This window comes from Aythya marila, assembly GCF_965140915.1.
Source record: "Aythya marila genome assembly, chromosome: 1".
In the NCBI taxonomy this organism is placed as follows: domain Eukaryota; kingdom Metazoa; phylum Chordata; class Aves; order Anseriformes; family Anatidae; genus Aythya; species Aythya marila.
In genome coordinates this window covers 68020005-68036032 of record NC_139042.1, presented here as the reverse complement: position 1 = coordinate 68036032, position 16028 = coordinate 68020005, and the positions used below count along the sequence as shown (strand labels likewise).

Genomic DNA, 16028 nt, shown 5'->3' with positions numbered 1-16028 from the left:
AGCAAAATCTAACAAAATAAATTAATGGTACCCTTCACAGTTCCCAACTTTCAGGTACAGGGACATTGTGACATGCTCCAGCAAGACTGCTGGTCTGCACAATCAATGGACTGAGCCTGCAGGGCACAACATTCTGTAGCACACACCATGTTGCACAGTTGTAATTGTAATTAGAAGCAGACCAACCAACCAAACAGAATCAAACTGACTTCTTTTGAGTTCCCCTACGACCTGCCAGAGAAACACTGGGTTTGAATTGCATTTATCAAAAAAGCTCCAGATAAAATTGAAAGAAAAAGTAAAGCGGAAGACAACATTTAAATCAGCAAAAGAATTGGAGGAAAAGACTCTGATGATCACAGTTTCAGCTAGACTGCAAATACCCCAGATGATTTCACTTCAGTTTATTATGACAGCCTCAAATTCTACCTTCAAGCAGTCTTGGCAAGCAAGCAGCTTTAGATATGAGACCAAAGACAAATAATTACTAACCTTTCTACATTGACAGGCTTGTCAAATTTAAATAGAATATAGTCCCCAGCAACCGGTGTGACAGCCCAGAAAAAATCTTCCCCTACGTAGGTTTTTTCTAGGGTATGCCCTTGGTAGACTTTTAAAGATGTGGAAACCTCTGCAGGTGGATTCACGTGGATTTTATGCAGCAACGGTTTCAGGAAGTCTTTATCCTAATTGAAACACAAACATTATGCTGGTCAGATTTTATTTTATTTTATTTTTTACTGTTTTTCTCAAGTGGTTACACTTAAACACTTGGAAAAAAAAAAAAAAGGAAAATAAATGTATTACTCATTTTTGCATATATCAGATCTTGTAATCTAAGTAATAAGATGAACATGACATCAAGTAAAAAATAAAAATATTCACTAACAGATATAAACAAAAATAAGCTAAGATTGGTAGTTCTTATACTTGATAGCAACCAGTTTAAATCAGATTTCATTCCAACTGCAGTAACACAAAAATGCTAACCAAGAAAACGCCTGTTTTCTCAAAGGCTAAAACATTTTTCATCGAATCAGCCTGTTCTAGGAAGGAAGGAAAAGTTTAGCTACTAACTGTGAGTTTTTGGATCTTCCCTGCCAGGGAGGAGTGGAGGCCAACATGCTGGAATAGAGAAGGCCTGAAGCGTATTCGTAGGTTTGATTTCTGTCGGTCACAATGTTTCTGAAATGAAGAGGGGAGGGATAAAAAACACATTAGTAAATTCAACAGAAGGTTGCTGAGTTTTTACTGAAAGTACGTGATGTTACACGAACCAAAAAGACTCAACAAGAACCTAGATTTATTGAATTCTTCTTGGTTTTGTTCCAGAAATCGAGCAAGACCGCTGTGCAAATGTAATACTAGTTAATAAAGGAGAAATTTACATCTCTTCCTTCTTGCACAGAACTCATTTATTCAGTCTTTCAGCAAGGGAGCTACTACTTGAGGAATGAAGGACAAAAATTCTATTTAATCGCCATTTGGAACCTTCTCTGTGACTGTTATCCAAGTAGTAGTGTTCTGCAGAGCCTCAGCAGGGGTTACAAGATTTAATTTATTTTAGGAGTGTTACACACAGAAACTAACTGGACTTTTTCTTTCACCAGCTACCACATCCATCTCTGAAATCTGAAACAACAATTATAATGCTTCTGAAAACTGTCTCTGCAGGTATATTTGAGATTAAAATCTTGGTAGGAGGAGAGATTCTTTCAGGATACACAGTTTGCTAAGCCTTCAATTCACCAAACTCAACTTGTTCACTAACATGAAAGCATTTTAGAAGCTTCTTAATAAATCAAACTTACGGCATCTTTCTCAGGATTGCACACTTTCACCCAGAGGATATGGTCCAGAAGCCAATCGATGGGTTTCTCCTTATAAAACATAAATATGAACTCTACAATAAGAGTGATATCTGGAGACTGGAACATTTTACCTGCAATGACATTAAGAGTAACTGGAGTTATTTTAAACATAATATAGTATTTTGAAATCACTGAGATAATGGATACATATGTGCTATCACAAGGTACGTTAGTGATGAACAACTTGAAATCTCAATGTTATTAAAAACTCTGTACTTTTCAGAGAATCACAGAATGGTTTGAGTTGGAAGGGACCATAAAGATCATGTAGTTCCACCCCCCCCACCATGGGCAAGAGACACCTCCCTCACTAGACTAGTTGCTCAAAACCCCATCCATCCTGGCCTCGAACACCTCCAGGGATCCAGAGCTTCTCTGGGCGACCTGTTCCAGGGCCTCACCACCCTCTGAGTGAAAAAAAGATTCTGAATATCTAGTCAAAATCTACCCTCTTTTAATTTAAATCCATTACCCTTTGTCCTGTAACCACACTCCCTGACAAAAAGTCCCTCCCCAGCTTTCCTATAGGCCTCCTTTAGGTACTTTTAGGCCCCCCTTTAAGGTCTCCCCAGAAGCTTCTCTTCTCCAAGCTGAACAACCCCAACTTGCTCAGCCTGTCTTCATAGGAGAGGTGCTCCAGGCCCTGATTATCCTCATGGCCCTCCTCTGGACCTGCTCTTAATTGTTCCATGTCCTTGTTATGCTGGGGGCCCTAGAGCTGAGCACAGCACTCCAGGTGGGGTCTGAGAGGAGAGCAGAGGGGGAGAATCATCTCCCTCATGGTTAGCTTTCTGGGCTGCAAGTGCACATTGCAAGCTCATGTCGATTTTTTTCATCCCCCAGTACTCCCAAGTCCTTCTCCTCAGGGCTGCTCTCAATTTATTCTCTGCTCGGCCTGTATTTATGTTCGGGATTGCTGTGATCCAGGTGCAGGACCTTGCACTTTGCCTTGCTGAACTGCACAAGGTTTGCATGTGCCCACTTCTCAAGCCTGTTCAGGTCCCTCTGGATGGCAGCCGTTCCCTCCAGCATGTTGACGGCACCACACAGCTTGGTGTCATCAGCAAACTTGCTGAGGGTGCACTCACTCCCACTGTCCACGTCACCAATAAGGATGTCAAATAGCACTGGTTCCAATACCACTTGTCAACTGGTCTCCACCTAGACACTGAACCATTGACTACAATTCTTTGAATGTGATCCTCCAGCCAATTCCTTATCCATTCAGTGGTCCATCTGTCAAATCCACATCTCTCCAATTTAGAGACAAGGATATCATGGGGGTAAAATGCTTTGCACAAGTCCAGTAGATGGTGTCGGTTGCTCTTCACTAATCCAATAATATTGTAACCCCATCGTAGAAGGCCAAATTTCTCAGGCATGACTTGCGTGAAGCCATGCTGGCTGTCACCAATCACCTCCTTATTTTCCTTGTCCCTTAGCATAGATGCTAGGAGGATCTGCTCCATGATCTTGCCAGGCACAGAGGTGAGACTGACTGGCTTGTAGTCCCTCAGGTCTCTCTTTTTTCCCCTCTTTAATAATGGGGGTTGTTTCCCCTCTTACAGTCAGTGGGAACTTCACCAGACTGCCACGATTTCTCAAATATGATGGACAGTGACTTAGCAACTTCATCCACCAGTTTTCTCAGGGCCTGTGGATTTGTGCATCTTCAGGTTCCTTAGATGGTCTCAGACCCAATCCTACCTGCTGTAGGAGACAATCCTACATTCTCCCAGTCCCTGCCTTTGCCTTCTGTAACTTGGGCAGTGTGGCTAGAGCACTTGCCAGTGAAGATTGAGGAAAAAAAAAGTTGCTGAGTACCTCAGCCTTTCCCATATCCCAGGTAACCAGGTCTCCTGTTTCCTTCTGGAGAGGGCACAGATTTTCCCTAGTCTTTGTTTTATCACTGATGTACTTACGGAAGTCTTGTTGCCCTTGATGTCCATAGCCAGATTTAATTATATCAGGGCTTTAGCTTTCCTAACCTGATCCCTTGCTGCTCGGACAATTTCTCTGTACTGCTCCCAGGCTGTCCTTGCTTCCATAGCTGCCAGCTATGCAAAACTAAATAAAACAGAACAACTATTCAAACAAGAACTCATTGCAATGTATCTGGATGCCACTAAAATATTCAGTGTGTACTACAACACAGTCTTGTTAAGAACAGATATTTTCAGTCTGCAAAAAATAGAGGAAGAAGAGTTATGGACGTGTGTCTATTATTTTCCATGTTGTAAATTTCAAGCATCCGAGACGTGCTTGAAATTTGCAAGTGTTACCTGTCCAGTCACACAAGTTCAGCTTTTGAAGGTACAAACAGCAGAGACAGACAACCAACCACTAAATTTAGATCTTTTTCAAAAATAATAATAATGAAAAAACACTATATCATGACACAGTACAATATGGAAGCAGCATCTGACATAAGCCCCAGTTATTTCACCCATTGGAATGATGCTGTGATCATAAAGGAGACCATTCATGCAGTTGGGTGGAGAAGGAAGTGTGGTAACATACATTAACTGACCTGGCATTGCTAAATCAGGAACTTATCCCTTACACAAACCTTGAATTTTGCTTTTTTTACTGCAAAAACATTGACATTACTTGCTAGCGCCTGCTGCAACGAGGTCCTCAAATAGACATCTCCAGTTGAAAATACGGTGTGTGACTAAGTTGAGGCTCCCACTAAACAAGGGACAACTCCCACTAAACAAAGGACTGCTGCAGAGCTTTCTTGTTTAAAGACATAGGAAAGATGTCATGGTTTTTATTAGTATATTGTTACTATTTGCATACTTATATTGTTGTCATATTGTTTAACGTTATTTGTAGAAGTAAATATTTTAAAATGTGTAGGAAACAATCAAATGATTTGTACAATATTGTGTAAAATATTCATGCAGAATAACAGCTCTTTCAGCTTGTCACACTTCCAGCAAAATGGGCTCCCAATTTTCCTGATGATTCATCTCTGCCTACTGCTTTCAACAACACAGCACAGGAGAAGGGAAAAATACAAGAAACCCTAATCAAAGATCAGCTTAAAAACGGAGAGGCTCATCAAGTGTTTATGGGACTGAAACCGTCATTTCAGGATGACAGCTGTCGAGGCAGTCTGTCAGTCACACCTGCTTCCACAGGAAACGGACCTTTCCATGTGGTGACAGAGATGCACAGTACCACAGGACCAGAAGACAAAAAATATCCTCACACTATTGTTCCAACCCCAGTGGAAGCTGACTGCCTGAAGAAACAATTTATCCTGCTCCAGGAGCTATCTGGACTCATGCTGCTCTGGAATCCTTTTCTTCCTCTACTCAAGGACACAGCATAGCACCGCATCTTTGTTTGATAAGCTCATCTTCTGAAGAGTACAAAGATTGCAGTCTTCAGTTGTCATCTGTGGTGAAAAGACACTCACAGACCATGCCACTAAAAACCTGAATGGTAAGGTACAGGATCTTTACCTATAATTATATAAGCAGAGAACAAGACTGGAGGTAAGAATCACAGAATCGCAGAATTTCTAGGTTGGAAGAGACCTCAAGATCATCGAGTCCAACCTCTGACCTAACGCTAGCAGTCCCCACTAAACCATATCCCTAAGCTCTACATCTAAACGTCTTTTGAAGACTTCCAGGGATGGTGACTCCACCACTTCCCTGGGCAGCCTGTTCCAGTGCCTCACAACCCTTTCAGTAAAGAAGTTCTTCCTAACATCTAACCTAAAACTCCCCTGGCTCAACTTAAGCCCATTCCCCCTCGTCCTGTCACCAGGCACGTGGGAGAACAGGCCAACCCCCACCTCGCTACAGCCTCCCTTGAGGTACCCATAGAGAGCGATAAGGTCGCCCCTGAGCCTCCTCTTCTCCAGGCTGAACAAGCCCAGCTCCCTCAGCCGCTCCTCGTAGGACTTGTTCTCCAGGCCCCTCACCAGCTTCGTCGCCCTTCTCTGCACCCGCTCAAGCACCTCCATGTCCTTCTTGTAGCGAGGGGCCCAAAACTGAACACAGTACTCGAGGTGCGGCCTCACCAGAGCCAAGTACAGGGAAAGAGTAGGAATATACTCTTTCTCCCTAATTTAAATTATCCTAATTTCATCTAAAACAGAAACAGGGTACACTAACTATATATACATATATATATAAGGTAATATGGTGATGTTACAGGACAGACCAGGGAAATAAAACAAAACCAACCAAAAAAACCCACAGCCTGACACATTCAGCTGCAACTAGTCAGAAGATGCTAGGTAAACATCAACTGACCGTATCCGCACCAGGCTCTGGATCCCTGACTGTCCACAGCTATTTTTTGGGATGTAAACAGCCCAGTACTTCTGCTCCACAGATCTGACAGCCCAGCCCCTCTGAATCCAAACCAGCTAAGCCCTTGCCTAGCCTCCCTTTAGTGAGGGTGTCGGCAGCAGCCTGGCTCCCCTGGGGCATAGCCATGGCCTGAGAACAAGCAGCAGCATTTGCCTGAGCCCCACAGTCCTGTGACCTCTCACAGAGCTGGGAGCCAGCAAGTCATACAGATGCCATCCAAACCCAGCCTGCAGGCTGCCCATTGGCCATCCTTAATATGCAGTCAAAAATCATTAAGCCAGAGACCTAAGCAAAACCAAGAGTCGACACGTACTGCCTCAAAGCAAAGAGGATATGAAAGAACTGAAGCAATGGCTAGCCTCGCACCGCGGTCATGCACTTGTTACAGTGCCTGGGAACAGACAGGCATCAGGGAGACTCTGCTGACAAAACTTCAGAGGCTTCAGATTCTGGGTGCACACAAGCTGCACTGGCAAGGAAACTTCAAAACACAAAAGAATTAGACTCAAAGGTAAGATGATGCTCCATAAATCCCTGGAGGTTTACAAGATGTGGAAGAAACTTTCTCTTTTTTTTTCTCAATTTTGTTTTATTTACATAGACAAAAGCGAGTGCCAGGGCTGAAAAAAAATATTGTGGAACATTTTTTTGCTGTTTATTGTGCCCTGCCAAGGCTTCCATCTCATTTTCAGTGCATTTAAATGCTATCCCTAGTGAACTGTTCTGACCTTCTCACAGCATTTTGTTGGCAAGTTTAAGACACATGCAAAATAAATTAAAAAAAAACTTTTTCCACAGTTCTCTGAACTGCAAAGATTCATTTGCATTCATTCATTTGCATTCTGTATAAGCACTGTGATACATGTATTCAGTCTACAGCAATAACTTTATACCTGCGAGCACCTATTTTCTAACTACAGTCCAAGCCTTTCAATGTTTTCCCTGTTTATGATATGCAAATTACTGGCATTAGAACCAAAATGTCTTTGGAGTTATTTATATCTCAGATATTTGACTTGATCTATTCTTTCTCAGACTTCCACTTATGTGGACAACTTGAACAAAACTGTGATCAGAACAACTTAAAAAAAATCAGAACAACAGGCCTTAAAACCTCAGGGTAAAATAAGATCCAGAGGGCCTGCAAAATTCAACCAAGAAGCTGATCTCCGACTGCTCCATTAAAAAACTGACGGTTGACATTATAGCAACAGGACAAGGTATTGCAGATCCCCAGGAAAACACTTCAGCTCACAAGCAGCTGGAAGACAAATCGGTGTTGCTATAAAAGTCTGGCAGGACTTTACCGTGGTATGCCAGGGACTGCAGCGCAGCCCAGAATCCAAACGCTACACCTCCTTCCACATTGCTGCTCAGGGAAACAGCATACATCTCACACATTATTTATTAGACACTTGGCAGCACTTAGGGTTCTGCGTTCAGTATCAAAAAATACAATCTAAAAAAAATAAAAAAATCAAAGAAAGCAACTTCTGCTCTATGGCAGAGGTGACAGAATTCTGTAATTCTGCTGTCAGCCTAAACAGTTGCATTTGCCACTTCCTCATGTACCACTTGCGTAAGCTAGATTTTCAGTTCAGAAATACACTATGACAAAAAACACTTTCCTAGCAGAATTTGCAAGCTGATCAAGGCTTGCAATAGCTTACGATGAATCAGTCGTACCTCTTTTCAAGTTACTACTTCTGAATCACTAGCAATTCAGCACTCTACTTTCTCCCGCAGATATCTGCACGTAAAAATCATCCCCAATTGCAAGCAACTACTTTTGCTCTTCTCCCTGCACTACCAAATGATCATAGTATCAATGCGTCAAGATCCATAAAGCAACAGTAGAGACGAGACAAATCCATATTACTTGCATAAAACTTATATGCAGGATATAGTTACAGCACACCGATGTGTCTCCAAGCCAGAACTATTAATCCCTTCCATGAATACTAATCCTTCTCTCAGAACTTATAAACAGGATAAGTAGATAAATTCAGTGGGGAAAAAATAAATTTCTAGGTAGAAAAATAACATTAAGATGCACAACTGTAGCTAAATGCATCTGAAAATCTACTGATAGTATCTAATTAGATAGGAGGCAAGCAAATATGATACAAGGACCAGAACAGGGATGTCTAGCCAAAGGAGATAAGAAATAAATGTAATTACAACTATCCTTAGAGCCTCCACTGCAAACAATCAGCATGTAGACAATACAACAACAACACGCTTTCAAGTATTTTCATACAGCTTAGCATACGATTAAGCCAAATCTCAGTATTAAAAAGAACCATCTAACTAACCCTCCTGGCTTAGACTCTGTCCCCTCTATACAGGGCTGAGAACACAGGGATGTGAAAGGCAAAATACAGAAAAAAGCTTTCTGAAATATATTTGCAGGCGCTAGACAGCGCTTGCCCTAAACTGTTGGGTTTATGCCCATTTTGATATCTCAGTATTACAAAAATGCAAGTTGCAAGTGTTGCACTCTACCATTCCATCTGTACTGCGCTAATTAAGCAAATGCAGAATGGAGGTAAGTTGCTTCTACAGCCTAGAAACTTCACCCAGAATTTACATTCAAAGTGCAATTAGGACAGGAGTCAAAACTCTAACCCCATCTAAGTCCACGATTAAAAAAGTAGAAATAAAGTTTAATCAGATACCATTATTCAAGCAATTTCTCCACCTGCAAGAACCACAGAGAGCCAAGACAAGTCTGTTTAAGACAAAAGCTCCAGTAAATTATTTAAATGCTTATTTCTCCATGATAGGCAGCTCCATTTCCTGTTTCTCTCTCCAACTCTGAGGCAAAAATACCAGTCACATATGTTGCAGCTGAAATCGTTCTCTGCTGGTAGCCCAAGGCAACCAAGCAGACTGGTTATGTGGGTAGCCAGAAAGGGGATGAGGAGACCTCCCTCTGCCCATTTCCTCTCCTGCTCTTCATCATAGGTGAGACTGGCAGGCAAATATACGAAGCACAATTTTATACCCTAACAGGATTTTAGGAGATGACTGCTGGTTTTCTTTCAAACCTATCAATCTCTGAAATGCTGAATATCAGAAAACCATTGCCTCAGCAACACATCTGATGCTGAGCTCTAAAAAGGATAGTATAGGAATCTCCCCAGCCTGATTTAGTTTAATTTAATATCTCCACCTTGGTGCTTTTCATGACACATGAAAACCACTTGGTGCTGGTTCATGACACATCACTGCAATAACGAAATATCCTTTCAATTTGTAAAATCCCTTCAAAACTTCTATCATTGTTTTTCCGTTGAGACTAGTATCTCTCTGTAAAAATGTATGAGTGTAAGACAGAACAAATACTTATAAGGCAATTTCATCTGCCCCCTGGTAGTCAACCCATTACAGCCCCAGATGCTGCGTTAGCTTCTCTCACTGTTGTTGATTGCAAATGGCAGACTCACTCTACCTATCTCTAAGAAGGAGAGGACTGTCATAACTTCTCCTGGATGGAGCAGACCAGTGAAGATAGGACAGGCTTAGCAACCAAGACAAACCGATGTCTGTTGGTTCTTTTTGGAGCTCTTGTCATAAACACCAGTGAGACTGTTTTAGGTGGAGTTAGTTTTTATGCTTCTTTCCTTTTACTTCGCAGTCGTTTGCGTTTCAATGATATTTCTATTTTAACTGCAGTCAAATTTAAAATAGGTAATTCCCTGCAGTTGAACTGTTAATATTTTTATAAATAAACCAACTTTTGGTTATAAAAATGTCTTCATTTCCAACAGGTTGAATTTAACTGCTATACAAAAATAGATGAAAAGCCTAACAAAAGCAAACATGAGTTAAACCACAGAGTTCCTAAAAAAGCCAATGAATTTCTAATTCCTGGTCTATTTCCAGTACAAAGATAGATAGCTTTGAAGTCAGATCACTATTAATCACAGCATCTAAGGATGAATGTGTTCTTTCAAACTATTGAAATGAACATTTTCTTACCAATGAAACCCAGCTGAGAAAATTCTAGAATCATCCAATCTTCAGAAGCGAGCTGAAGTGCAAAATTTTTTATTGTGCTGAAATAATTCTGCTTGACAACGATGTCATCTTCAAGCTAGAGGAAGGTAACAATGATATCACTATAAATAAAATAACACCAAAGCAATAGGAAAAGTACTAGTGGGAAATACTGATTTATAATACATTGCTAACCCATATCCATGTATTTCTAGTGCAAGCACTGCTTTAAAGCCTAGACTCTACAGACAAGAATAACTATTATAGGGATCACAGTTAGTCTGTTTGTGGAGAATTAATCCAGAATCTGAACATATCTCAACATAATGGAGATGTAAACTAGGCATTAAAATCACATTGCTTATCTAGCTTCTTTCTTCAATGAAGAATCTTCCATGAAATAATTTTAGACTAAGTGACATCATCAGGACATTATGTGGCGAAAAACTAGAACTTCTGTACTATTTGTATGAAAATGTGACTCAGTTTACTCACTTCCCTACTAGTACTAAAATAATGTCTCCTCTTAGAAGCTAAGAGACACGTTATCTGCAGAGCCAGGATTCATTTCCTCATTTTCTACTTTGGTTGCCAAAGAGAAGAACAGGTGCGTAGTCCAGACAGTGCAATTCCCAAGATGCTGTGCTACAATCCTTTTAGTTCACACTAAGTGAAGGCTGCTGCTTTAAGGATGCTGCTCCTCCTGTCCTATCTCCTAGAACATTCATGCTCTTCCCCCTTGTGCTGGCACTAACATTCGTGTGACTGCCTAGTTTCAAACAGGCTGTCAATATGTCACTGGCTGCACAGCTTCCAGGAAAAATGAGTCTCCAACAGCTTTCAAAGAGCAGACAGCAGAGCTTGCTTTGTAAAAACTAGATGAGTGGGGCGTTACACCCAGAGGATACAGTCCCAAAATCTAAATAAAGATCATAAGCACAGCTAACCCACTAGATCTGCCATACCTATAGGTAAGGCTTCTGCTTCAAAGCAGGAAGGCATGACAGGAACAATTCTGAACTAAATTAAACTTAAGATTAATTGCTTAACTGTGTTCTTGAGAACCTCTTTAAAAAAAAAATGAAAGAAAAAAAGAAAACAAGTCTGGCAACACATTAATATGACTCTTTGGTGTATAGGTACATTTTGAAAGTGACACTGCACCTGCTTTCAAGAGAAAGAAAAATAGATTTTAGCTCAATTTCACTCAAAACTATGCTGGTGTTTTCTGCCTAGGAGACTCAGCTGTACCTCAGCTGGGGGACAAGGGAGAAAACAGTAGTTAAGCTGTCTACACTCCTTCACCTTTTTTGCTAAGCTTCTTAAGATAAAATCAATCATATATGACAAATAGCTTTCTACTTCAGAGACAGGGTACTCCACAGATTACTTCCTCAGACACCGTTACACCCATACTTAGTGCCCTCCAAGTTATAACCATGTTATCTCTGCTCTGTCTCAGTCCTTCTGGTGTACCCAACAGCATGATTTCTGGAGACTCATTTGAAAATTTATGCAGACTCATTTGAAAACAAAGAACAGAAATTTACCTGAATGTAATAAACTCCCTTCTTCTGGGCATACATCATGAGAAAGCAGTAATCCAAGTTTTGCTTTGTTCTCCATCTGAAATTCAATTAAAAACTCAAGGATAATAATAAAAAAAAAAGTTCTTTCAATACACACTGGTAATTCAAAGTAAATCTCACTATGAAAATGACGCATATTGGTGAAATGTTAGGACAACTGCTTTTGGCATCTTTCCCTCAGGAAATCCTGTCTGAAAAAAAGGAACAAAGCTTCCAACTTATACTTTAATACAGACAAAAAATTGTTTTATTCTGATTTCTATTTTGTGAAAACTACCTAGCATTTCACTAAAACACATGTGCATTTTAAATAGAATTCAGCAGGAATGACTGGGTTTTACACCATATTTCAGAAAGAAAAACAGTAAACAAACAAACAAAAACCACAACAAAAGTCTCTGTTCGTCTCCCAGAATCTAACATTAAATGAGTTCAACCAAGCTCAGCATTAGGCTCTGATCATGCACAGAACAGCATGCAGATAAGACTGAAAAGGACTCAGTGCTCATTTCACTTTCCCACACTTTCAAGAATTACAGTAAGAAAACATTTAAAGAATTCACATCCCACTTGTCATGTTATAAACAGGAAAAGTGTGAATGTGGGAGGAGATGGGAAAGGATTTGGAGGAATAAACTAACCTCACTCTCTCTTTTGAGTCTCCAAATGTCTCTTTCAAGTTTGACAAGTCAGGATAGTAAGATGCAGGAGGGGCTATTACTTCCACCAAGCCAGAATTGATCTCTGTAGAAAATCTGCCAAAAGAAGCATCATAAAATCATACGAGATATTTTCAGTTCTGTAGACTTCCTGCTAGCTTCCTGTTGGTATAGTTACTATGCCTGGTTATAGCAATGACTTACTCAAATAAGGGATGTGAAGTAAAATTACTATAGAAGAAGATATTGTTTTCCCTAATAGCTCCTAGTCTCTATAAGCATATCTGTAAGTCTCTTAAAGCATAGCCTCTTAGTCTCTTGACCAATAATCAAAATTCTAACTAGATTATAAACACTGCCTTTTTTTTTCTCCCTACAGTTCTCTTTGAATGTATGGAATACAAGACAGTAACAGAGATGTCACAAATTCCCATTTATTTTAAGGCAACTTAATCTATTTATGGTGCACAAAATCAGTTTAATTCCATTTATTATTTTACAACTTAACTGACTGAATCATTGCCCTTATTTTGTTATCTAATACCTTTTGGTTTGAAAGTACAAAACCTCCAAAATACAAAAATGTATGAACTTCTATTTCCCTAATGCTTTTTGTTACTTATCACAATGTTATTTAGAACTACAACTTACTCTTTTTCCAGGCTTGCAACAACGTTGTTAACATAATCAAGATCAGTCTGAAAAACAAAAATAAAAACACACTATCAAATGAAATACTTAACCGTTTTGCAGCTACTCTTTAAAAGAAACCAGTGACAACAACTGGTGAGGTACTTGAAAATCAATTTCAGTGTGTACGATATTTTAGTAATACAGGAGCACATCACTCTGGTAACCGTGTCCTTTGACTAACAGAAGAAGAAATTATTCTTTTATGTAAACACAGAGAAATAACATTTGCTTTATGTCTGCTTTTAATACACAGTCCTAATGCAAAAGTGGCATTTTCTTGCAGTTCATAATCTTAATGACAAAATGATCACCCAGTGTTTGTGTAGGAAGAACATATTATTGTTAACAATATTACGCTATACAAAAATATTATCAAGGAAAGATTTCTGAAGAACAGGGCAATAAACAGACACCTCTTTCATAAATGCATCTCCTACACTTTCCAGTTAAAACATGGATAACCCAACCTCAGACAACAACGAACATGCTATTTTCCTAACAAGGGCTGCATTTTTGCATCAGAGACTGAACTTGAAGGACTATTAATTTGATAAATCACCTGGTTCTTAAGATGCAAATATTCTAAAAAATTACTTGTTGGTTAAAAAAAATAATTCTGACATTCAGGAAGAGTATACATCACCTAATTTGCCAGAACTGGCTTCTTATGCAACCTACTAAGTTGGTCATACACATGCAGGAAAGGAGAGGTTTTGAATTCATAAACTAGACTAAGAAAAACTACTCTTTGCTGTACTTACTAATCTAATAATTTGACATATTATTTATCAGTATATAAAAGAAAAGTTACAGTCTGTAAATCAACATAGATTCTGGTAGCTCATGAGGTTTCTGCAGAAACAGCTGCCTTTGAAATGCTGGAAACAAAGGAACAGTTCATACTATCTTTCTGATGAATTTGTAATGCAGATTATCATTAAAGGATTATACACACCGAGAATAAATCCTTCCCAAGCATTTCTATGGAACCACTAATCTTGTTTGATAAAGGTTCTTACCCTTTGATCTTAGAAATTACCATTCCTATTTTTAAAGATTTACTTTTTATAAAACCCAACATAATGCCAGTGACACACACATTTTCAAAAAGGACAGCAGTGGGTTTCTTCCAAAAGCAGGTTGCAAACACTGTATGAAGAAGCGAGTTGAAAGCATTCGTCATGCTTTTTTTTTTTCCCATACGTATTTCCTTTGTAAGCACTATTCCTAGTGCTTCGCAGGACAGAAATCCTAATAAGCAGTTAAGGTGTTAGCAATTTAAAACTTGTCCCATAATGAGTTCGACCCAAGCAGACTCACAGACCCATATGGACCTTCACATATCACTGAGTCTTTAATTACACATATGGATTGTTCAGGCACAGTTCTCTACAAGAATGAAGTCTAAGACAACTTCTTCTGTTGTGATTTAATAGCTGCAAATCAATACGTAATGATAATTCAATGATCATTATTTCTATCTTTTCCTTTTTAAAAAAATTGTATTTATTTTTAAACATTAAAAAATGTTGTTTAGTCAACATAGGAAAAAGAAACAATCTGAATTTTTAGTTGACATTTCAAACTCCAGTTACTCAGTCTAGTACTAATAAGTCAAATACTTGTTAAACTGTCTGTAATGTAATTACGTAGGAAAACAGGTTGTGGGGTTTTTCGTTTTGTTTTTAAATGAATAGTCACCAAAAGCACAGCTAGTCTCTATCCAGTATTGCAGATATTAAAATACAAGCAGTATTTTATCCTAACTGGAAGCATACATTTAGTCAGAATCCCCTGCCTCACTGTAACTCTCCTTAAAATGAACATAGCCTTGTCCTGTTTTACAGTGCTTTTAAAAGCTGACTTCCTTAATACAAAATAGACCACATCCAGAAAGATTAGAGAGTTTGGAATAAGAGTTCTTTCCCTACTTCCAACTATTTCTCTGTGTGTGCGTCTCTCTCACACACCAGGTTGGCAATTTCCCAGTCTGAACTGGGATCACAACAGCTTCACGTTAAAGTGATGTGGCCTGTAGACTTTCAATGTCGTACTGAATTCAATATTCGATGAAAAAGAACATCGAGATTGAAATAGCTGATGCCATTTTTCATGTGAGCAAATGCATTACCAACTTGATATCCTGCCATTATGTCTAAATAAGCGTATTTTTATCTACCAGCAGCATTTGAGATTTGGAAGCAGGGTTTCAACACCAAACTCTCCCCTGAGGACAGCAGGCTGCGCGCCATCCTTCCACGTCAAAACCTCCAGAGGCGACCACCTCTCCTCATTACCCAGCCTAACGCTAAACAGGACCTTTGCCAACGCCCTTCAGCTGTGGACAGGTGCCAGGACGGTGGCACTCAGAAGTTATTTCACACAACCTGATGAAATAAATATGAGCACGTCCAATTAATTTGATCAATCTGTCGCAATACCCAAGGGAAGAGTTAACTACAGAGAAGACTTCATAGTGCAGTAATGGCAGGATATCTGGAACAGTCAGAGAATTGCTCTAGCCTAAGGATCTTCCAAGCACTATCAATAAATTCAGCCAGTAACTGAAGAGTGATGGAAAAATCTATTATCGACCGAGATCCATTCCCCACTTTTGAGGAAGAAGGCATTTACTGCCTGATAAAGTAAGACCTATGGTCCTCTTTATCGACCTACGGGACATGAGACTGCTGCAAACAAGTATGAACAACAGATAATATAAAGGAGACCTTGTCTTCTCCAAGAACCTTAAAGAGGACGAGACAAACCCTGATTATTCAAAAGGAAATCATCCATGAAAGAAAGTGTAACTGTTCTTCAGGCTTGCATTGAAGATTGTCTGGTAGATACCAGTTTGACCTTGGAATAGCTATGAAGAAC

The 16028-nt window shown here is 39.5% G+C and overlaps 1 protein-coding gene across 2 annotated transcripts in view; it reads right to left on the bottom strand.

The window, feature by feature from the left end:
- Positions 1–16028, bottom strand: part of MGAT4A (alpha-1,3-mannosyl-glycoprotein 4-beta-N-acetylglucosaminyltransferase A) — a 70718-nt gene that overhangs the window by 14229 nt on the left and 40461 nt on the right. For both annotated transcript variants that reach the window (XM_082784826.1, XM_082784827.1), the window contains exons 6-12: positions 13107–13153; positions 12438–12551; positions 11758–11833; positions 10190–10304; positions 1812–1942; positions 1078–1185; positions 493–686 (exon numbers count right to left, since the gene is read on the bottom strand). In XM_082784826.1, the coding sequence (XP_082640952.1) occupies positions 493–686; positions 1078–1185; positions 1812–1942; positions 10190–10304; positions 11758–11833; positions 12438–12551; positions 13107–13153 (785 nt within the window). The remainder of the gene's footprint in view (positions 1–492; positions 687–1077; positions 1186–1811; positions 1943–10189; positions 10305–11757; positions 11834–12437; positions 12552–13106; positions 13154–16028) is intronic.